The sequence below is a fragment of the Myotis yumanensis genome, unplaced genomic scaffold (genome assembly GCF_028538775.1).
Source record: "Myotis yumanensis isolate MYYU_CA2020_CCGP unplaced genomic scaffold, mMyoYum1.0.hap1 SCAF_6, whole genome shotgun sequence".
In the NCBI taxonomy this organism is placed as follows: domain Eukaryota; kingdom Metazoa; phylum Chordata; class Mammalia; order Chiroptera; family Vespertilionidae; genus Myotis; species Myotis yumanensis.
In genome coordinates this window covers 21,255,512-21,280,568 of record NW_027223757.1, presented here as the reverse complement: position 1 = coordinate 21,280,568, position 25,057 = coordinate 21,255,512, and the positions used below count along the sequence as shown (strand labels likewise).

Sequence of the window (25,057 nt, the reverse complement as noted above, 5' to 3'; positions counted from 1 at the left end):
CAAACAAATAACCCCAAAGCTTAATAAGTCAGTTGCTTTGTTCTCCAGAAACCCACATCTAGAGAAGACTTACGTATTCAAATAGCTGGAAGGCAGCAGGAGAATTAGGTGTGCACCTGTTTATGAAGCTAAGCAAAGACTTCCTTGAATGGGGTTATCTACCTATAATGCGATTCACCCACAGAAGACCACGGTTTAACTCAGTCATAGCCTCAGACAGAGTTAAGTTTGTTGTTTGCACTTTTTCATGGAATTGCCTTACAAATGAGGACTTCTTTTATGGAGGCCTCATGTTTACAGACACAGATAAAAAGAGAGGAGATAGAATTACAGAAGCCATCCACTGGTATTCATTTATTTGTTTAACTTTCCTGAAGTACAAAAGACTATTTTTTTATATGTATAAATTTTTAAAAATATATTTTTATTGATTTCAGAGAGGAAGGGAGAGGGAGAAGGAGTTAGAAACATCAATGATGAGAGAGAATCATTGATCAGCTGCCTCCTGCATGCCCCACACTGGGGATTGAGCCCGGGCATGTGCCCTGACTGGGAATTGAACCATAGGTCGACACTCAACCACTGAGCCACGAGGGCAGCACTAAATGACAGTATGTCTTAATTGGAGTAATGGTTAGTCACAAATTCTGTGAGATCAAGCATAGTTTTTCTCATTTCTTTATCATTCCTTTTCCAACCAGAGGGCAAAATTCCCATAAAAACACTATAACATTAAAGTGCCAAGTTATTTTGAGCCTTATTCCAATCCTGTTTTAATCATACCTCCCATCTTTACACTCCCACTGTGGCCGGTACAGATAAGAAAGGGAGGCAAGCACAGTTCCCCAGAGAACGGGACTGAAGCCAGTTAGCCTTAGGTGCAAACTCAAGTCTGCTACTCAGCAGCTATGTGAGTATGCTCAGTGTACTTAACTGTGTCTCAATTTTCTTGTCTGTGAAAAGAAGGCAGTGATACCTGCCTTAGGAGTGTATAAAGATGAAATGAAATGTGATAGCATGTGTAACGGGCATGGTACATATAAATACAAATGGTAGCTATTATTGATACCATAGCACCCATACATTTTCCATAGGACTCATCTTTCTACCTGACCATAAAACTTGAGCCCCCTGACGCTTGTGCCCCACTCAGCCATGGGTCTTCAGCCCTGGGTATAGTTCCTAACAGTGCTGCCTACTGAATGTTTGTCGAATGAATGACTCAAATCTAGACTCAAGTCAATGATGGTGAGTTGTAAACAATGTTCAGAAACATCTATCTTATCCCTGGAACAAATGAACTTTGAACTTGTGGCACTGTGGATTAGGTGTCTAATTTAAGGGCTGAACAGAACAGTTTTGCTGTGCTACTTGTAGACACTTCATAGAAGGATACAAAATTCAGTGAAGTAAATTATGATTTGAAGACCTGGATTTATTACCAGTTCTAAAGCAATGCTATGTTGTGGCTTAGAGAATGATTATTTTCCTTCTCGCAGAAGAAAAAGAAGATGGCCCATTTATTAAATTTCATCAGGAAATACAATCCTTAAATTATGATGAATAAATGCTAAAATAATATGCTTTATTTTAAACTGCCAAAATTATTATGATAAATTATATATAAACACAGGCACTAGAAGTTTCAGGATGTGAAAATAAGTTTTGTAAAGTTAGTTTTAAAATATGCAAGATTAAATTGGCTATTTTTATATGTAAGTGATAGTGGGCTAAATTAAAAACTATTTTTTTCTTTCCTCTAATTTGGGGCTGTGGAGTTTTATCATGAAGATCATCTGTTAGTAATTGAGTTTCTGTCCTTTCATAGATGGAATTATTAGGCCTTTAAACCATAAAAAAAGAAGAACCCCATACAAAACAACAACAAAAGCAGAGTGTAGCTTCAAAGGAGACCAAAAAAGCAAAAAACAATCCAGAGAGATAGAAAATGTTTGATGCAGAACCAAGGAAAGGTCTCGGTGTCATTGCTGGGACCCTCCCAGCAGGAGCTGTGCCTGCTCAGGGGTGACATCTGCCATTGGCTATGAAGTCTGGAGAGCAGTTTGGGAAGAAAACATTTAAAATTATTCTAAGGGCCTAAAGACTCAAAGGATATCATTGAGTGTTCAGAGTAACAACATGTTGTTCTGGAAACCTAGTCCCAAATCCATCTTGGTCAATTATTGCTCTAAATAACAAATTTTAATTTAAAATATTATGAAAGCAAAGAGATCATGTTACACTATATGGAGAAATAAAAAATTTCAAAGGTTTTTGGAGACTGTATTATAAAATTAAGTACGCTAGCATAGCATAAATACAATACACATGTAACATCATTATAGATGGGAAATACAAGAACTATATGTGATGAATACTTTGTATAGACCATGCACTGTGTGGGGTTTCCCAATATCTCATGTAATTCTCACGATCACATTGTGAGGTAGGAAACAGAGACTCATGTTTGATTAACTTGTCAGGGGCCAGTCAATTAGTAAGTGATGAAACCAGAATTTAAAAATATATTCTAAAATTAATATTTGTTCACTGTAAAAAATTCAAATATAGAAAGCCACAAAGTGAAAAGCGAATATCTCTAACTTCTAGCACTCACATTTCACTTCCCATAAACGTATTTTTTTCTGAAATTTTCTATATATATGCAATCACGTACCTTTATGTCTTTGTCTGGTTATTTGTTGTTTGGTTTTTAGACCCTAATGGGATTACACTATATATTTTGATACTTCCTTTTACTTAGCAGTATCTCTTGGGAAATGGTGTACTTCATTATGTTTAGATCTATCTTATTCTTTTATGATTGTGTGGTAGTCCATTATCTGAATGTAAACATAATTTAATCAGCACCCGTTAATTTCAAGTTTTATGCCAATACATACTTTCTCTCTATATTAGTTTGCTTAGGCTGCCGTAACAATATTCCAAAGACTAGGTGGCTTTAAACAACAGAAATTTATTTCTCATGTTTTGGAGGCTGGGAAGTCCAAGCTCAAGGTGCCAGTAAGATAGGTTTCATTTTGAGGTCTCTTCTCTTGGCTTGTAGATGGTTGGGGCTTCAATATATTAATTTGGGGGATATAACATTCAGTCCGTAACAATCTCCAACATTGCCTATTAACAAACTTTTAAAATATTGTCAATCTGATAAGTGAAAAATGCATGTCCTTTTCATTTTTCATTTATTTGGTTATGAATGACTTTTAATGTCTTTTTCTCTGTAATCTCTTTGCTATGAACTTTTTGTTCATGTACTTTGTCCATTTTCACTGATGGTTTTTTTGTATTAAGGGTATTAGCCCTTTGTTTGACATAAATGTTGCAAATATTTTCTCCACTGTTTTGGTAATTTAGTGTTTACTTTTCTTAGCTCATCAGAGTGTTGCTTCTAATTCTTTTCTCTATTAATTTTTTATGTCACTTCTCTCGGATAGGAGAATGGGTCACATAAAATGGAATTGAAGTGTGCATGCATTTTACTGTACAGTCTGTTTTGCCTGTTATTCTGAGATGTGGAATGATAATCCTGTAAGATGTTTCCCATTTCTGCAATTTTCATTCTCCATAAAACATGTTGGTCCATGCAGTCTCTGTACCTTGCATAGGATTGGCAGAAATCCAGATATACTCACACCTTTGAGGTAGGTGTTGTTGCATTAAAGAGCATGTGACCAATAAAACTATTGGGGAAGTTTTCTGAACCATTTCTCTGCAGTATGAAACAGCAAAGTCATGCCTACTTTATATACTTTTGAACTGTATGTACTTCTAATGCCACGAGTTACCAGATTTTGACAGGCAGGTTAACCTTAAAAAGAATTGAAATTTTTAAAATATATTTTTATTGATTTCAGAGAGGAAAGGAGGGGGAGGGAGAAAGAGAGAAACATCAATGTTGAGAGAGAATCATTGATTGGTTGTCTACTGATTGAGCCTGCAAACAGGGCATATGCTCTGACCAGAAATCGAACTTTGACCTCCTGGTTCTTAGGTCAATGTTCAACCACTGAGCCACTGAGGCTGGGCAAAAATAATTCAAATTTTTACTTAAAAGCAGCTTGCACCTATAAAGATGTAAGCAATAGCATGTAAAAGAATAACAAGCAAGATCTAGTCTTGATATTATATATATTCCTAATTATAACACACAAATAATAAAGGCTTTGAAAAAGTCTGCTTCAGATAATGAGTTGTCAGCAAGTGGTGAAACAATGAGTTGCTACTCCAATTAAGGAGAAAAAAATTCACATATGAAATAATTGCATTCAATAGAAAAATATATATGTGCTATACAGTCCCTTGTATAGAACTGAGTATAGTTTTCAACTGCTTACTATAAACTATTATATGCTGGACACATTTTCTCCTTTATTTTTTTTATAATAGATTGAGTTGATTTGTATTTCCATCTTATAAATTTTAAAGAACAATGGAGTTTCAGTAAGGTTAAGCGATTTGCCTCAGGTCACACAGCTTGTGAGCACCAGAGGTTGGATTCCAAACCAAGTCTTTGGTTTCAAGCTACCACATAGCACTGCCTCCTGAAAGAAGTTCAGAGAAGCAAAGCCAATGTGAGCCAAAATAATCAGAGAGAGCATCCAGTGAAAACAAAACCTGGGCTTTCAAGAATGAGTAGGATTTTAATAAGCAAAGTTGAATAAGAGGATTACTGGGTGGAGAAACAGTGTGAAAGAAATCATGGAGGTCAGACTGAACATAGTGTATAAAGGGAAGGGATTCCCGTGACTGAGAATTCATGCATATGGGACTGTGTAGGTTACACACAGCCAGTGGTAGGGGGCCCCGAGTCTCAGAAAAAAAGTGTGAACTTCATCAATTACAGGATGGGTGGTGTGAAGCCATTGAATATTACCAGTCAGATTAACAAGGTAAAAAGTGCTGATTTGGGGAAGTTGTCTATTTGGAATACAGAGTATTGTCCAGAAGCATTGTCCAAACGGAGCATCTAAACACCCAAGAAGATTAGCAGGTGGCTCTTAGTATGATTCAGGTAGAATGAATAGAAGGTGTGGACTAGTTGATTGCTATGAGTGGAGACTAACCTGAGGACATTTTGAAGATGAAAAATATGAAACAGAATGAGTCATATTACTTTGGCCTGTTTTAAATAGTCTGTGTTCTCAAGAACAAAATTCAGTTTTCAAACACATTATAGAACTTAGCTCTTTATTGGGAACTCTTTTTTATATTATTTTCAGAAGTCTGAAATAACAAAGCTTCTAACTTAATCCAAATTTGGGTACTTATCTCAGTTTTCATTATTTGTCTAAAGAGAGGAAAGAAACAAAAGGTGACTGAAGAACATAATTGTTGGTAATTACTATCAGCACCAAACCCATTTTTATTTCACCTGAGTGTTGTTTGGGTTTATTTCAAACAAATCCATTTGTCCAGAGCAGGGGTCCTCAAAATTTTTAAACAGGGGGCCAGTTCACTGTCTCTCAGACCGTTGGAGGGCCAGACTATAGTTTTTTAAAAAACTATGAACAAATTCCTATGCACACTGCACATATCTTATTTTGAAGTAAAAAAACAAAACGGGAACAAATACAATATTTGTGTTTGCATGTGGCCCGCGGGCTGTAATTTGAGGACCCCTGGTCCAGAGGTTTACATGTTTCAAGAGCTGCAACTTCATTTTCAGCTTTGCCCTTAACATTGTGTTTTCTTCAGCCTTAATTTGTCTTCTCTCATGGTAGAGAAATGGCAGCCCCAACTCTCACATCCAGGGGCCAGGAGAGGACAGCTCTCCCGTGAGCCACCACATAAAAGTCTTGTGATTGGACCAATTTAAGTTCATGTCAAGATGGACTCACATAGGTGGGTTTAGGCCGATCAAGAGAAGGAGGATCCATTCTTAGTTGAATGGTATGACTAAGAAATTCAGGATCCTGGTAGGAAGGCTTTCTGGGGGAATTGATGCTGAAAGGCGATCAGAAAGTACCATTCTCTAGCTTGAGCTTTTCTACTGCTCTGGAATATGAACTGTATGACTGTCAGATTCATGGTGGATGCATTTTTGTTTCCTCCCTTGGCACCTAACAAAGAACACATTGTAGGTAGATATATAGGTGTTACTATTTGTTTTGTTTTTTGTTTGTTAGTTGAGTGCATGAATGAATGATAGTTACTGAGAGAGAAGATTTTCAGATCAAAATGATAAGGAGAGTTTATATTTAGAATTGTACACACACATAAGAAGTGTCAATGTAGCTAAATTTCTTTTGGAGAAAGGGTCATAGTTCAGGAAAAGATCTCTAGAGAAAATACATCTCAGTCTTATACATACAAATTTGAAAATCAAATCTGAAATAAATTGACATGGCACACATAAATATACTATATTTCATGCTTGGCAATAAAACATTTGATCATGGCAATATTCTTTGTTTCAATGTAACATTCACACCTTGAACTTAGATTTTTAAACACTGGAACTTGTGAATGGATTACGTGTATAGACATGTTTGTTATCTATATGCACGCAGTATTACAAAAATGTATTAATAAATCCAGAATCCAACTTGTAATAATAACATTTGCAGATATATTTGTTGAGAATATGTAAATGCATAAATGAGTAAGTGAGTGAGTGAGTGAAAGAATGAAATGGAGCAAGATTGAAACCCAAGAAAATGTGATTTAAAAATGCTTTTTCATGAAGTTACTTGTCTCAGGTTGGGTTCCCAGATACAGTCCAGAGACAAGGATTTATGTACAAATGATTGATTGAGGAAGTGCCAGGAGAAAACACTTGTGGGGAGGGAAAGGGCAGGGAAGGGAAGAATGTAGAGCAAGGGTGTGATGGCATGGTAGTTTCGGCTTCAAACTACTCTCATTGTCTTAGTCTGTTCAGGCTGCTAAAACTGAAGTAGGACAGACTTGGTGGCTTATAAACAACAAAAATGAATTTCTCAGCGTTCTGGAGACTGGGGTCCCAGATCAAGTCACCTGCAGATTTGGTGTCAAGTGAGGACTGCTTCTTCATCGATGGCTGTCCTCTCACCGGGTCTTCACCTGGTAGAAGGGGCGAGGAAGCTCTCTGGACTCTCTTTTGTAAGGATACTAACCCTGCTTATGAGGGATCTGCCTTCATACCCTACCACTGGCTTCATCTTCTGATACCATCACCTTGAGGGTTAGAATTTCAATATACATTTTTTGGGGGTGGACACAAATATTCAGTCCATAGCACCCAGGGAGAACATAAAATATGTTTAGAATTTGCCTCCTCTGACACAGGATCACTGGACATTCATACTCCCTTACCTTTCCTCTTCCCAGGAGGAATATACATTTTCTAGTACTTCTTGCTCTCTGAGAGGTGAGCCCAAGACCACGCCTCTGAGGAGAGTCACAGGTGCAAGTGATTAGAAATAAGGCACCCATAAATTAATGAATGAATAAATCTCATTCATTCATTCATTCATTCATTTATGGGTGATGGGTACACTGAAGTGATCTTGGTGGAGCACTGGCACTGCCCCACCTATGATCCTGTCAGTAAAGATACGCCTGTGTCAGTGTGTGGTTAGGAGCACTGACCCCTGAGCCAGTGCCACCAGTGGTCAGGATCTGGCCTCTGACACTTGGGCAAGTTTCTTAACTTACATGTGTTTAATTTTCTGCATCTATAAATGTATAATAAGCCAGCTGCTCTTTGGATAACCTCTGTGGGAAATGGTTTACTGGCTCTTACTTGGATAGCAACCTGTGCCTCAGGTGACTGTGTAAAGCCTGATGCCAGGAACAAGAACAGACAGGAATAAAAGTGATGGGAATTTACAAAATTTCCAGCTCATTACAGAGTCCACCCATAGCTTCTCTCCTTTTGTTTTAATTTTAAGTTATTGAATTGCAAGTTGTTTGCGGAGAGCTATGTTCCACTCATGTTTCAACAAGCAACATCTTAAATGGGTAGACCTGGAAAAATAAGTATAGGGAAATTGTTTGTAAGTCCTCTAATAACCTCTTGTTTTTCTCACAGTGAGCTTATTGTATTTAAACAAGTCAAGAAAGGGATTTTCCCCTCTTTTTTGCTCCCCAAAATAAAGACAAAAGCAAAATACTAGTACACATGTACTTAGCTATAGATAATGAAACCTACTTAATCTCAATCATTTAAAGGGGAGCATGGATATTTGTGATAAGTTCATGTCACAAACAAATGGAGGGACAATTATGACCTAGGCATAAAATGTACATATTTGGCACTGGCTGGTTTTTCTCAGTGGTTAGAGCATTGGCCTGTGAATCCAACTAGCCTCATGTAGCTAGAGTAGATAGACATTCCTTCCTCTCTCACCAAAATAATTGAGTCATTTACTGAGAGCTGATTAGGAACAGATTATGTACAGATTTTTAAAGGCTTGCAATGGGAACAAAGTTCTCCCATTCCCTGGAAATTATACCCTGCACCAAACAGGTTATGCCCAAGGAACAGAATGCAGACCAAAAGAAAGAAAGACTGATGTATGGAGGCCTCAAGTGCGAATCAGGAGTTTTGAGGTCTTATATGCATGGTTGTGAAAGTATCTTCAGTACCCCTTCAGAAGGAGCAGATTACAGGCTTGATTCACAGTTGTGAGTACCTGGGTCAATTGTGAGGACCTGGTGAGTAAGTAGTTCAAGTTGTCTCCTAGGAAAAAGTGGGGGATTGAGTGACTGGAAGGGGTGAAAGAACTAAAAGAGCAGGGAAGCGGGATGGAAAGAGAATTTCAGAAGGAGTATAGCCCCGGGTGGGACAGTGACAGTGGGGCTGCTGAAGTGCAACCCAGGGTCGGTCTAAGGAATTGAGACAATCAAGAAATGAATTAATTTGAATTTGATGACTTGGCTTATTGATGAAGGCTTCAGAGAAAGGGGAGTATTTACTCACTTCCATTCAACAAACAGTCATTAAGCAGGGTTTGTGTCACAGGGAGTGTGCTAGACACATTTGACCTGGATAAAGAGGGTCAGAGAAGGGGACGGGTCACAGGGAACAGTATACATAGTGGAGCTTTTCACTTTCCAGGTTCAGTTTTATGGTCAATGTTAACTTCCACCTTGGTCGTGGCTATTCTTAGCAGTTCTTCGTTTCTCTTCTTCTCTTTCATCTGTTTTGGTTCCTGGGCTGTTCCTTTACTATGCACCGAGGTTAATAGCTAACCTCCAACCGCCAAGCCATCCTCGCCTGGCATCTATTGCATACGAAGGTGGGTCTGTAAATCCCACTTATGTGCTCAAGGACACAGTGATGAGTAACATGCTTTAATACGTCATCAGGTGTTTGTGTCATTACCACCCACTTCATGCACTGCTTTCTATTCATTGGTATTTATTTCTTCTGCAATCCTCGAGGCAGCCTAAAACAAAATTGAAATGTGCATTTCAGCCCCAGAAAGACCAGTTTATCTATATTTATATACTTTATGTTGACATACCTTTTTTGACAATTTCTGTAAGTTTCGTATTTTTTGAATAGAAGCAGCCCTGGGCATTCGCACTTGATTGTGATAATAATGTGACATCTGCGAAGTGAGCAAAATAGGGCACCCTTTTGAAGTGCTGCTCCTTATAGCACGGGTTCATTGCAGCCTTATTTTTCTCAGAAATATTTTTAATACAGAAATGCACAGCTGCGCCATTGTTTCAAACACCACAGTGATGCAAAAGGAAAAGTCTGTTTCCCACGGACAGGTACTGAGTAGACAAGAAAGAATAATGTTTAACACTTGCATGCAGCCAACGAGTAGGATGTGTTGGGGAGCACTTGTGTGCCACCCTCTCCTTCCTCAGCTCAACGTTACTTGAGCTGAAGAAGAATATCACCCCAGGGCCAGGACTGCTTCCAATGTTTGTGGAACTGGTTGAGGAAGCAGAAGGTAACTAGCAGCCATCATTTGGGGACTGGGCGTGATCACTGGCATCCCCAGACTGTAAGCCTGTAAGGCAGCTCTGTGGGACTGTATGCTTCTTATTTAATTAAGGTTACTTCTGCCTTTACTTTTAATGGAACTTTTGAAAGAAACTCTTTTATATGCAATCTGGTTGATTTAGTCTATTATGTTGGTACTTAGTGAAAGCTTCTTTTTCTCCCAAATATATTTACCATTTTTGCGTTTATATAAAGCAAAATTAAATAGTTTGTCTTACACCTTTGAACTCTATATATGCAAGTTTAAATAACACTTAAGCTAGTTTCTTATATAAATGTAATTTAATTTATTTACTCTTCTATGCCGTTTTTTAGAGTTAAAAGAATTAGCACAATCTTATAAAGGGTGTTGAAGCTCTTATCTTGCACTGTCATTACATGTATTTGCTTTGTATTTTTGCAGTTTTTTACCTGGGGCTGAGATGAAAAAGTATTAATTTTGCAGCTATGGTATATGTTAATTTTCAAGCATTCTATTATGATTGTCCAGTGAAATTCAAGCTGTTATTCAGAGTAATGAGAGAAAAGAGATGAAACCAGTTGTAACATAATAGGGACAGAATACTTTTTTCCTCTTTATTGGTGTTTATGGAACATTTCATCTATGTTTTCTCCATCTTTCATGAATAAGAGAAGCCTTTCTCTAAAAAAAAAAAAAGAAGAAGAAGAAGTTTATTTGAGGCATCTTTTTTCTTTTCTTTTTATTGAATTTACTTGGGGGGGGGGCATTGGTTAACAAAATTATACAGGTTTTGGGTGCACAATTCTACAACACATCATCTGTACACTGTATTGTGTGTTCAACACCCCAAGTCAAGTCTCCATACATTACCATTTATCCCCCCTATAACATCCTCCACCCCGCTTTTCTCCCTGGAAAGCACCACGCTGTTATTCATGTTCATGAATTTTCTTTTCTCTCTCTCTCTTTCCTTCCGCTTGCCCCCCCACCCCCCAATAGCTGTCAGCTTGTCCTCTAGGAGTCTGTCACTGTTTGTCTTGTTAGTTCATTTTGTTCTTTAGATTCCACATATGAGTGAAATCATATGGTACTTGTCTTTCTCTCACTGGCTTCTTTCACTTTGCATGATGCTCTCCAGGTCCACCCATGCAGTTGCAAAGGGTAAGATGTCCTTTTTATGGCCAAGTAGTACTCCATTGTGCAAATGTACCATAGCTTTTTTTTATCCACTCATCTGCTGATGGGAGCTTGGGCTGCTTCCAAATCTTGGTTATTGTAAATAACACTGCAATGAACATAGGGATGCATATATTAATTTGGATTAACGTTTCAAGTTTCTTAGGATAAATTCCCAGTAGTAGAATCGTTGGGTCATAAGGAGGTTCCATTTTTAATTTTTTGAGGTAACTCTGTACTGCTTTCCACAGTGACTGCACCAATCTGCATTCCCACCAGCAGTGCACAAGGTTTCCCTTTTCTCCACATTCGCGCCAGTACTTGTTGTTGGTTGATTTATTTTTGGTTGCCATTCTGACAGGTGTGAGGTAATATCTCATTGTGCTTTAAATTTGCATTTCTCTTATGATTAGTGACATTGAGTATCTTTTCACATGCCTATTGGCAATCTGTATGTCCTCTTTGGAGAAGTGCCTATTTAGGTTCCTCACCCAGTTTTTAAGCATCTTAATGTCAGGCACCACCCAGCCTCACATTTCTGCATGCACTCTTAGCTCACTCTTGCTATGCCTCGATGAGGACTACTAGTTTCTGTGGCTGCCTTGGCAACAGCCAACTATTTTGTCCTAACAACTCCTTTCCAGGACCTACCTTGTAGAACTCAGTACAATCTACAGGTTCTTCCTGAACTTATAAGACACTTAGCAAAAAGCTCGCATGTGCCTAAATATCTTACTGTGTATATATTAGCAGGGCCCTGTCCCCCTAGGAGTTCTGAGGTGCCCAAATAAACCAAGTCTCACAAGAAAGCTTAAACTACATGTGGAAACTAAAATCCAATAGACAGTCTGGGTTACCCTTTTGTGTAATCATTGTGTATTATGCAACCATGCTTGAATCATAACTGTCATTTCCAAGCAAAAAAAAAAAAATGTTTCTGCCTTCAGGGCACACAGTGTTTTAAAGACAAGTGCAGACAAAGCCATGCCAATGTCATTTCTCTGTATGTGATGTGAAAAGTGTGCATATGGTAAGTAAGTCATAATTCACTTGCAACACAAAATAAAGTTGGATTTAAAAACTCAAGTCCCTGACTGCCTATTCAGATCTTTACCTACTATGTACCATTTCCTTCTTCTGCTGCTTGGATTTTACTATTTTTAAAAAATGGTAAAACTCTGTAGAAAACTCTGTAGGAAGCCTTAGGAGAAAGTAGCTGAACACACTTCATCTTTGCCTGCATGTCTGAAGCAGAGAACAAGCAAGAGTTTCAAAATGTATTACCTGCATTTGAGTAGTGGAGGCTAGAAGCGTAAATGTGGATGAGCCCTAACACAGTGAGCCTTTTGGAAATTTAGGAGCACATCAGGGATTCTGTGTCAGATACACAGAAGGTTTAGAGAACCATGTGACCGATTGGAACACCAATGACGTAGCTAGGCTAAGTACAGGGTTCACGCACTTGCCCTGGATATAAGGCTCTTTGTGATGTGAGGATATGCTTAGCTCTCTCTGAGCTCCTGGACTGAAGTGGGAGAGTGTCATGAAGGGAACTCACAGAAGGGAGGATGGAAGGAGCATGCTCTCATGGACCGTGCTTTCACCCTGAGGCCTAGCTTCACTGCTTATTCTATTTTCACTGGTTTCTACCTCCCCTCTTCTAATTTGAGAGGTGTCACAGGAGCACATCACTACAATATTTTCTTTTTCCTCTCTCCCACATTCTAATTTTACTATTAGGGAAAATAGAATTTGTTTCTAAACCCTAAAATAAAAATATCCATTATTGAACTTTGCTTTGTGTCAAGCTCTATGCTCAGCATCAGAAAGATAGATAGATAAATAGATGAATGAGATACCATCTTTCACCTCCAGTAGGGATTAGTGAAGATAACATTTTGAGGTGGGAGATAGGGAGGCTGAAGAAGAGCCAGGAAAAAGAGCCTGGAAGAAGGAAAGCAAGTTAAGTCCTATGATTCTTGGATAAATGCTTATCTCCTCTGTGCTGTTGCCATGGTTGCCATCATCATCATCATCATCATCATCATTGTCATTATCATCTTCACAACAAATTATACCTGAGCCATATAACCTTTACATAATTGGAGAAAACCATTTCTTGAAAACTGATAATCACTTATGCTAGTTTGATGCTTTTGTGGTGTGGTAGGAAGATTTATTTATTTATTTATTTATTTACTTATTGTTTTAATTAATAGACTTTATTTCTTAGAGCTTAAGTTTACAGAAAATTACACAGAAAGTACAAAGAGTTTCCATATACTTTTTTATTATTTTATTTTATTATTATTTTTCTTTATTGATTAAGGTATTACATATGTGTCCTTTTCCCCCTGGTGCCCCCCCCCCCCCATTCACGCCCTCATCCCCCTGTTGTCTGTGTCCATTGGTTGGGCTTATATGCATGCATACAAGTCCTTTGGTTGATCTCTCCCCCTTTACCCCCACCCTCCCCTACCTTCCCTCTGAGGTTTGACAGTCTGATCGATGCTTCTCTGTCTCTGGATCGGTTTTTGTTCATCAGTTTATGTTGTTCATTAAATTCTATAAATGAGTGAGATCATGTGATATTTATCTTTCTCTGACTGGCTTATTTCACTTAGCGTAATGCTCTCCAGTTCCATCCATGCTGTTGCAAATGGTATATACTTTTTACTGTTGGTAGTATTACGGATTTAATTCATCCCATCCTCCCTCTGCTTTGTGCTTGTGTAGGTTGAGCCAGTGATACAGAGAGGCCATGAGAGTCTGGTCCATCACATCCTGCTCTATCAGTGCAACAGCAACTTGAACGACAGTGTTCTGGACTACGGCCATGAGTGCTACCACCCTAACATGCCCGACGCCTTCCACACCTGCGAGACCGTGATTTTTGCCTGGGCCATTGGTGGAGAGGTGGGGCTAATGATTACTGAGATGTAACACACTTAAGTGATCATTTTTTCCGCTATGATTCCAATATGTACTTATAAGTAAAGCTTTATACACTATTATTTTTTAAAATATATTTTTTATTGATTTCAGAGAGGAAGGGGGAGGGGGAGAGAGATAGAAACATCAATAATGAGAGAGAATCATTGATCGACTGTCTCCTGCACACTCCCTAGTGGGGATCGAGCCCGCAACTCCAGGCATGTGCCCCTGACCAGAATCAAACCTGGGACCCTTCAGTCTGCAGGCTGATGCTCTATTCCCTGAGCAAAACTGGCTAGAGTTCTATACACTATTTTTGATATGAAGGTGGCTTGTTTTCCTTTCCAAGGAAAGTAATTTTTTTCTTAAGCCATTTTACTTTATCAATGATAGATTGTTGGAGTTTCAGTATGTTGAAATCTCTTTGAGAATAGTTTATTTTTGAGAAGAGTAAAACTTTCAGGGACTTTCACAGGGCATTTTCTCATGAAATTTTCCTAATTTAGGCTTTTTCCTATCCATCTCATGTTGGGTTGTCCCTCGGCACTCCGTTAGATCCTCGTTATGTGCTCCTGGAAGTTCATTATGACAATCCGACATATGAGGAAGGTGAGTTTATTTTTTATATATTCTATCTATGATTTTTACAAAGTTTTGTAACTTCTGTCTTAGAGTTGAAATAAAATAGCATTATTATTAGAAAGAATTAACTTATATGTTTGTGATTCAAATTAGGGTACTTTTTAGAGTAAATGGGGGTACTATTAATAATTAAACTGCAACAATAGTCATTACTAGTGATGAACAAAGCAGATGGGCCTTGTGGTCACTAATCTTAAAAAACCATTTTCATACTACTTACCAGGAAGTAGAAAAATAGACTTCCCCCCTTTGTCATGTAAATTAGCTCCAAATACAGGATGCTTATGAAAGATTTTCTATCCATACATATGTAAAACTACCATTCATCACACTTGAAAATAGTATTTTTTATGTGATAGGAAACCGTAAGTATACACAAAAAGTAATTATACAGAAACACTGTGTGATAGGATATTAAAATGAAGAGCAGTAATTATTTACATTTGATTTCTGAATTCACTTATGTAATATTCCAAAACCAAAAATTGAAAGATCATAAAGTTTTCATTTTACATTGATTCATGCAATTATTCAGCAAATACTGAACACCAACTATGTGCTGGGTCTGTGCTTAATGATATAATGTTTGTGAAAAACAGACACTGTTTCCATCTGTGGAAATCTACACTAATAAAAGAGAAACATGGTAATTAGCGTACGACCGCTACCCTTCCCATTGGCTAATCAGCATATCCTTATGCAAATTAACTGTCAGCCAAGATGGCTGCCGGCAGCTAGGCAGCTGGAAGCGAACATGAGGCTTGCTTGCTCCAGTGACTGCAGACTCCAACGTTCCCCACTTGCTGGCCTCTGAGTTGCAACTCTAAGCAACTATGTACTATGTTGCAAATGTAGAAACCAGCTTTCAGCCGGCCGGGATCTCAGAGCTGAAGTTATACATTGTTTCGATTATAGAATGGCAAACAAACCAGATACGAAGCCTCAGAGCTAGAGCCAGAGCTAAAGCTGGCCCAGAATAAAATAAAAAAAAGAGAAAAAAAAGGAGGGGTTGGGAGCTTCAGTCAACAATCGCCAGCCTGAAAATGGCCCTCAGCCCCTCACCCAGGCTGGCCAGGCACCCCAGTGGGGACCCCCACCCTGAAGGGGGTGTGACCAGCTGCAAACAGCCATCATTCCCTCATCCAGGCTGGCCAGGCACCCCAGTGGGGACCCCCACCCTGATCCAGGACACCCTTCAGGGCAAACCAGCCGGCCCCAGGCCTCTATTCTATATAGTAAAAGGGTAATATGCCTCCCAGCACCGGGATCAGCGGAGCTGAGAGGCCTCCTGGCACCGGATCAGCGTGACAGGGGGCAGCACCCAAACCCCCTGATCGCCCTGCAGCTCTGTGTGTGACAGGGTGCAGTGTCCCAACCCCCTGATCGCCCTGCACCTCTGTGCGTGACAGGGGGCGGGACCACAACCTCCCTATCCGCCCTGCTCTGTTCGTGACAGGGGAAGGCGCCCCAACCCCCTGATGGGCCCTGCTCTGTGTGTGACGGGGTAGAGCCATAACCTCCCCATCAGCCCTGCCCTGAGTGTGACAGTGGCGGTGCCCCAACCCCCTGATCTGCCCTGCTCTGTGAGTGACAGGGCGGTGCCCTAACTCCCCTATCGGCCCTACTCTGTGCGTGACAGGGGGTTGCGCCCCAACCCCCTGATTGGCCCTGCTCTGTGCATGACAAGGGGTGGTGCTGTGACTTCCCTATCGACCCTGCCTTGAGTGTGACAGGGGGCGGTGTCCTAACCCCCCAATCGGCTATACCCTGAGCATGACTGAGGGTGGCATTGCAACCTCCCGATCCGCCCTGCTCTGTGCATGACAGGGGGCGGCACCCCAACTCCCCAATCAGCCCTGCTCTGAGCCCTACCAGGGGCTGCACCTAGGGATTGGGCCTGCCCCCTGCCACACAGGAGCAGGCCTAAGCCAGCAGGTCGTTATCTTCTGAGGGGTCCCAGACTGCGAGAGGGCACAGGCCAGGCTGGGGGACCCCCCCTCCCAGGCCAGGGTGCACAAATTTTTGTGCACCGGGCTTCTAGTTATAGTATAAAGAAAAATAATAAAATAATCATACCAATTAATATTAAATTATATATAAGCTAATTGACCCAAAGGGTCAATTTAGTACTCATAGGTAGTACGGTGCCACTATAGGAAGGAGTCAACTAATTTCAAAATTAGTGGAACAGATTTTTGAAGTTTGGGATTCATAATTTCCCTCATAAGTATGTCACAGCAAGGAGTGTGTGTTATTCATCTTTTATTCCACAATGCTTATTGTAGTGCTTTTTACATAATAAAGTCTCCATTAATAGTGATTGAATAACTGTTGAACAACTGAAAGAATGATGACACACTATAAAGAAAGTTAGCAATTAATAGTTTTCTCTGTCAGCAGATGGCTTCTGGACCAAACAATTTTCACCTTTATGTAAATATCACTGAACTGTACCTGAAAACAATATAAGACTTTTATTGAGCTCTTCTACATTTTAATGAATGACGTTAGGGTTCTGTCTTCATGTTAGATAATTGTGGAATATGTCAGGTAGACAACACAGACATTTCTCCTGTGGTATGCAGGCAATATAGCAACTTGACTTTTAGTTTCCATTTGTGAAGCTGAATGTTGTCTTCCATCAATCTTTGCTTATATTTATTTTCCTTGTGAGATTTTTAGGGAAAATGAACAAACCACTTCAATTGCTTATAGGGAATTACTTTTAAGAACGAAAACTCATTTTTATTTATTTGCTCTTGTTCTAGGCTTAATAGATAACTCGGGACTGAGGTTATTTCACACAACAGATATAAGGAAATATGATGCCGGGGTGATAGAGGCTGGCCTCTGGGTGAGCCTCTTCCACACCATCCCTCCCGGTATGCCCGAGTTCCAGTCCGAGGGTCACTGCACTCTGGAATGCCTGGAAGAGGTATGCTTCGTCTCCATGTATGTGCTGCTATTTACAGATTAATCAATGCTCTTAGAAAACTGGAAAATTCCATGCTTGTTCATTATTAGGGTACTTTTTAGAGTAAATGGGGGTACTATTAATAATTAAGCTGGGACAATAGTCATTACTAGTGATGAACAAGGCAGATGGGCCTTGTGGTCACTAATCTTAAAAAACCATTTTCATACTACTTACCAGTAGTATGATTGCTTTTTTACTTTGATTGCTTTTTTAAATCTTGAAGGCTACAGGAGTAGAATTCTAAAGACAAGAATGACTTTCAGCGTGTTTTCCTTCCTAGCCCTACCTCCTTTGTTTATTTCATATTGGACACTTTACTTTATCCTTTAAAATTTCTTTTTCCATTTGTGTAGTTTCATTTGTCAACTTTACCTTTCATCTCTATTTGTTTTCTTCATTATCCATTTTCAATTTTTTTCTCCTTTTCTTTGCTTCATAGTTTTTCCCCCCTTCTTTATCCAAAGAGCAAGAATAACTAACATAAAATACATATTAGACAAGATAAGTACATCTTTATGTATAAAAGCCTAATATGCAAAGTGTCCCCTCAGGAGTTTGACCGACCGGGAGTTTGATTGCTCGCTATGATGTGCACTGACCACCAGGGGGCAGCACAGAATGAAGGGAGGCCCTTGCATACACTGACCACCAGGAGGCAGCGCGGAATGAAGGGAGGCCCTTGCCGGCAGTCGGCAGCCACTAGGGACCCTACTCGTGCATGAATTTCAAGCACTGGGCCTCTAGTGTATAAATATTTAACAATGGCTGCTTCCATGTATAGTTCTTTTCAATGAAAGTGTTTCAAGATGGGTCATATTCTTTATGAATTAAAAGCTGGCATGGTTGTAGGGAGTGTGGCAGGCTGGTGAAGTGAAAACATATTCTTCTGAGTTATTTTGACCAGAATTCAGATAGCCATGGCATCACTTACTAGCTGTAGGACCATGGGCAAGTCATTTAATGCCCCTCTCCCGCTTGGTTTTCTTATCTGTTAGTGTGGAATAATTTCTCCTTTTAAGAGTTTGAATTTGCAGGTTACTAACATACTGGGATATTTTTGCCAGTAGTCTTGACTTCCTCTTTACCTCCTAAAAGAAGGAAAAAGAAAGATAACATTTAGGAGTGATCTGGTAAATCTTCAGTCAGAATTAGTTCTTTTTTTTCTTAAATTAGAGGCCCGGTGCACAACATTCGTGCACTGGGGGGGGGGGGGGGGTCCCTCAGCTTGGCCTGCACCCTCTTGCAGTCCCAGGACCCCTTGGGGGATGTCCGCCTGCTGGCTTAGGCTGGGAGCAGGCCTAAGCCGGCAGGCGGACATCCTCCAAGGCGTCCTTAGCATTACCGTGGAGGTGAGAGAGGCTCCCGCCACCGCCGCTGCACTCACCAGCTGTGAGACTGGCTTCTGGCTGAACAACGCTCCCCCTGTGGGAACTCACCACCAGGGGGCAGCTCTTGCATTAATCGTCTGCCCCCTGGTGGTCATTGCATACCATAGCGACCGGTCATTCTGCTGTTCAGTTGATTTGCATATTAGCCTTTTATTATATAGGATATTTTTATTGATTTTAGAGAGGGAAAGAGAAATATAAACATCAGTGGTGAGAGAGAATCACTGATGGGCTGCCTCTTGCCCATCAGTGATTCTCTGATTGAGCCCATAACCTGGACATGTGCCCTGACTGGGAATTGAACAGTGACCTCCTAGTTCATTGGTTGACACTCAACCATTGAGCCATGCCAGCTGGGTAGCATTAGTGCTTTACTTTTCTTCCAGCAAATATTGTTTCATAATGATAATGCTGATAGGAATGTCATGAAAAATCCAAATTCAACATGTTTGGTGGCTCAAGCATTCACTTAAATTGCTTTAGTTTTTCTTCTCAGTTGTCCCTCCAAGTCTCTTTGATTGAGAACTGTCTGAATACACACTTGTTTGGGCTAATCAAGTCTTCCACTCTCCCCACTCCTCACTCCCCACCCTGCAGGCTCTGGAAGCTGAAAAGCCAAGCGGGATCCACGTGTTTGCTGTTCTGCTCCACGCTCACCTGGCTGGCAGAGGCATCAGGCTCCGTCACTTTCGCAAAGGGAAAGAAATGAAATTACTTGCTTATGATGACAGTTTTGACTTCAATTTCCAGGAGTTTCAGTACCTAAAGGAAGAACGAACCATCTTACCAGTATGAATGTTGTGTTGTTGTTTTTTTTTTCACTGAATGTTATAAAAGTCACGAGACATATATCTGCTGATAATTAGCAAGGTTTCTAGTGGTGAAATGAATTGTGCATGGTGTCCTTATTCCTAAAGCCACCCACCACGGGTGTTGCACAACCCAGATGGAATGTGTTTGATCTGTTTTCCAAAATCAAAACTCATTTTTCTTACTATTCCCAGGGGCGCTTCAAGTTGATTTAAAAAGAATATAAAAATCAGGTTCTGAGCAATAGCGTTGCTCTTTTCTTATTTGACTCCCCAGTTGAAACTTTTGGCTGCAATTATGGTAAAGGGAAAATCAGGGGATTCCTTACCCCATAGGATATTTTTTTAGAAGTTTCATTTTAGTAAACATCATTATAAGGATAATTCTTTCATTTGGCAAAGGTGTTTGGGACATAGCTAATTATGCTGTGCTGTGTAATCTGCTTGCAACAATACTTTGGGTCATGGCAGGAGGAAGCAGAAGAGAATTTTATGCCTTACAATAATGAAGGCTTAAAAAAATTTTTTTGCAATCATTTTTTTCAAAACTTTTTATCCCATGACTATCAAGATCATCATACAATTTCCTACCCTTATTTCATTCTTGAAAGTACAGTTCTGATATACTATTTTTGAAATGAAATATTTCTGCATGCAGAGATTCCTTGCTACACCCTGAGGATAGAAAGATGTAGTGTGAGAAACACTGATATTATCAAGATCTTACACACTCTTGTTGTGTTGTTTTGTCTCAGGGTTTCCAACCAGTTTTATTGTTATCTCAGAGCTTCCCAACTGGTGTGCTGGAATAGGGTATAAGTGTGTTGGGATACTGATCCCTGGTCCCCCTGAGGAGCAGGGCACGGAGAGCAGGCCTGAGGGCTAGCACACAGAGCTATCTGTCTTTGGTTCATAAGTAGCCTGTTCACTTACCTGAGTGGGTGGCCTAAAAAATCATTCTTTTCCACGTGTGCTGAATTGTCCAAAAGATTGAAAAACACTGGAAAAGTAAATTACTATTAATTTGCCTCATAATTCTGTTGTAAGGAAATACATGACTAAAGACCTTTAAAGAAAATAATGTAAATGAAGCTATAATCACAATAGCTAGTAGCTATAGCTAACATTTATGAAGTGTTTAATCTCTCCTAAAAATTAAATGTGTGTTTTGTCATTTAATCCCCTTGCAATAGCTGTGAAAAACAAGTGCTATTTTTATTATTATTTTTTAGATGAGCACATTGTACCCAGTGACTCATTTCCTGACCTAAAGGTCATGCAGCTAGAACATGGGGGAGCCCTGCCTGAACCCAGCGCACCTTGCTTGTTTGCTTGCTTATTATTCTAGAATTTAATAATCAAGGGTCTTCTTTTGAATCAAATGACTTAATGCATCCCTTCATATAGCAAGTTAAACTGTTGGCCTACAAATGTATTAGATAAATGAAACTGCAATCTGAAAGCTCATTCTTTTATGTTTTAGGGAGATAATCTAATTACCGAATGTCGGTACAACACAAAAGATAGAGACCGGATGACTTGGGTAAGAAATTTTTTATTATTAAAATTTATCTGTGGAGAGAGAGGGAAGAATAAACTTTGGTTTTAGAGGGGAAACAAGCTAAAAAACATTCCCATTGGGAAGCAAAATCCCTGAATGTCTTGAACATGAAACATCATAAAAGCGAAAACAGACCTGTTTTAGCATTTTATCAGAATAACTAATGATACTATGGTCATATTTGCATTGTAATTTATTGACTCTTTCATGAAAAGATACCCTTAGTCTTTTAATTTTTCCTCACCAAATATTATTAATAAAATACCTGTGGCTACTAATGACCATCTACATGAGTCTGCACTTAGATGAATCAAGACTTCGAAAGGAAGAACGAATTGCATGACCTTGGGGTTTCTGACACAAACAGCAATTCCATCCCAACCAATTTACTGGGGAGTCTGCTAAACATTAAATAATTAGATCATTCATGGTTTACTTATCTTTTCTGGGGAAACATCTCTCACCAACTCATTTTATGAAGTTAGCGTAATCTTAAACTTAAACCTAAGAATGGCAGTATGAGGTCATCAATATGTACCTGATGGAAATCTCTTTGACAAAGTATTGTCAGATCCTGCATTATAAAAAAATGCATTATATAAAAATATAATGTTAGGATCAATTTGGGTTTTGCCAAGAAATATCAAATTGTTTTAAATTAGAAAATATATTAGTGCCATTCTTCAATTAAGATATTAAAGGAAAAATATGCCTCAGCTTAAAATTTAAGTCAGCCATGGGGGAGAGAGGAACATTTAGCAAACCAAGAGTAAGAGAGAGAATTTTCTTAAGATAAAAATTGGTTATGAAAAATCTATAGCAAATATCAAATTAAATGAAGTATTAGGTGAAGTATTTGTTGAAAATCAGGAAGACAAGGATATTCATTATCACTGTTTCTATTCAAAATTGTACTGAGAAAGAAGAAAATGGGAGACAAGGCTAGAAAAGAAGCCAAGAGGTGAAAAACACTTTATTCACAGATACGTAATTTTCTACATCAAAAATCTCAAACTTGGTAATATATAAAATTAATTATACTTTAGTATATAAGAAAATATGATTAAAAACTCTTAAGTTCCATAGAAATAAAATCTAACATTAGTTATGTTTGATCTCTATGGAAAAAATTATAAATCTGTATTGCAAGACATTAAAGAAACACCTAAAGAAATTAAGAGGTACTGTGTTCATGGATAGAAAAACTTAGTAAAATAAAAATAATTCTTTCCCATCCTCGGTGGCTCTGTGGTTGATTGTCGACCTATGAACAAGGAGATCACAATTCAATTCCTGGTCAGGGCACATGCCTGGGTTGTGGGCTCGACCCCAATCAGGTGGAGGGGCATGCAGGAGGCAGCCAAACAGTGGTTCTCTCTTATCTCTTTTCATTGATGTTTCTCTCTCTCTCTCTCCCTTCCTCTTTGAAATCAATAAAAATCTTTTTTTAAAGAAAATAATCCCTTTAAAAAATAAAAATAATTCTTCTATTTAAATTTGTCTATAAATTTGATATAATTTCAGTAAAAAAGTTCAGAGAGATTTTATGATTTGGGATTTTGGTATTAAGAAATCTTCACCTAGCCATAACAGCAAAGTTATTCTCCTAGTTTAATTTTCTAAATATTTTACAGTTTTAGCTTTACATGAAGAAAGTTGATTCTAAAATCTACATAGAATAGCAAAATGTTAATAATAGGCAGGACAGTACTAAAAAGAACAAGATGAGAAACAAACTACTGGAGATGAAGGCTTATTTTATTTATTATTATTATTTTTTACTATTAATTTCTTTATTGATTAAGATATTACATATGTGTCCTTATCCTCCCATTACTACCACACTCATGCCCTCACCCCCCTGTTGTCTGTGTCCATTGGTTTGGCTTATATTCATGCATACAAGTCCTTTAGTTGATCTCTCCCCCTTACCCCCACCCTCCCCTACCTTCCCTCAGTCAGAGAAAGATAAATGTCACATGATCTCACTCATTTATGGAATATAATGAACAACATAAACTGATGAACAAAAACAGATCCAGAGACAGAGAATCATCGATCAGAACGTCAAAACTCTGAAGGCTTATTTTAAAGCTATGGTGATTTGTATTGTGTTTTGGGTCCAGAGTTAGAAGAGTGGAACAGAGTAGGGATCCTGGAAACAAACCTACAAATCCTTTATATGGAAACTTGGTTTAAGATAGACATGGCATTCAGATAAGTAAAAAAGGATGGACTTTTCATTAAAGAATACTGACACAATTAGGTATCCAAATGAAAAAAATAGAATTATGTCTTTGTCTTGCACAATATACAGAAAATCAATTCTAGGTAGATTAAAAATATTTAAATGTGAAGAGAAAAATTTAAAAACCTTTAGGAGAAATATATATAAATATATCATTATGACTTTGGTGTAGGTAAGAACTCTGTAACAAAACATAAAAAGCACAAACTATGAATTAAAACATTGATTAATTTGACTACATTAAAGCTTTTGGTTATAAAAAAACATGGTTAAGTAGGGGAAAGGAGTTTTAAGCTAAAAAAAAATATTTGCAATACATAGATTAAAACAGCATTACTATCCAGCATTTGAAAGAAATTTCATTAATCTGTAACATAAAACAAATATACAATAGAAAAAGAACAAAAAAATAAAAGCCCAAACAGATAATAAACATATGAAAGGATCCTCTATTTCTTTTGAAACCAAGATCGTGCAAATGTAAACCAGAATGAGATATTTTATACTTACCAGTTTGGCAGTATTTACAATTGTAATTCCAATATACTGAAACTGGACCCCTCATATGCTGATGAATATAAATGTATAAAACCACTTTGGGGAAAACATGCCATTCTCTAGTAAAGTTGAAGATTGATACACGCTCTAACCATTTCCATTCCTATGTGGACTTAACCTTGAGGTTACTTTTGTGGGCAGTGTTCCAGGAGAGGAATATATAAAATATTCATAGTAACATACAACAACCCAGGAACAAAAACTGGGGAACAGCTTAATTACTTATCAAAAGGAAAACAAATAAATATATTATAATATGTTCATATAATATATGAATAGTATATAGTTATGAAAATTAATGAACTAAAGCCATTCTGAAGGACATAATGTTGCTTGAAAAGAGCAAACTTTCACCAGACTATGATGTATCTAAAGTTCAAGGACATACAAAAGTAAACATTATATTGTTTGGGATACATACATCAGTGAACTGAATGTAAAGTGTGATGGAAAGCAATAAAATAACAAACAAAATATCAAGATGATCATCATCTTTGTGTAGTGTGGGGAAGAGGAGAATTGAAGATTAGCATACAGAAGGTATGCCTTGTATATAAGTTTGTTTTCATAACGTATTTTACTAAGTATATAATAAATTATTATTTTAGTGTATATTTTGGTGCTTTGGTTGGATACTCTCCCTTTTTAGGGCCAATACAGCTACACCTCAGCCACTGAAAATATCAGATGATAAGAGCTCACAACTGTATCCCTCATTGGGCCTTGCCCTTGGCGTCAGGGAATGCCTCACTTAGAGTTACACTCCCTCCAGTGGGGCGGCCAGCAGCTGATGACTGGTTGATGTGAGGATACAAAGGCCCAGCTTTCTTCCTACAATTTG

The 25,057-nt window shown here is 38.6% G+C and overlaps 1 protein-coding gene across 1 annotated transcript in view; it reads left to right on the top strand.

Moving 5' to 3' along the window:
• MOXD1 (monooxygenase DBH like 1) overlaps positions 1-25,057 on the top strand; it is an 80,312-nt gene that overhangs the window by 42,313 nt on the left and 12,942 nt on the right. Inside the window, exons 5-9 of the mRNA XM_070417709.1 lie at positions 13,836-14,015; positions 14,540-14,642; positions 17,444-17,610; positions 19,638-19,829; positions 21,333-21,392. Of these exons, the coding sequence (XP_070273810.1) occupies positions 13,836-14,015; positions 14,540-14,642; positions 17,444-17,610; positions 19,638-19,829; positions 21,333-21,392 (702 nt within the window). The remainder of the gene's footprint in view (positions 1-13,835; positions 14,016-14,539; positions 14,643-17,443; positions 17,611-19,637; positions 19,830-21,332; positions 21,393-25,057) is intronic.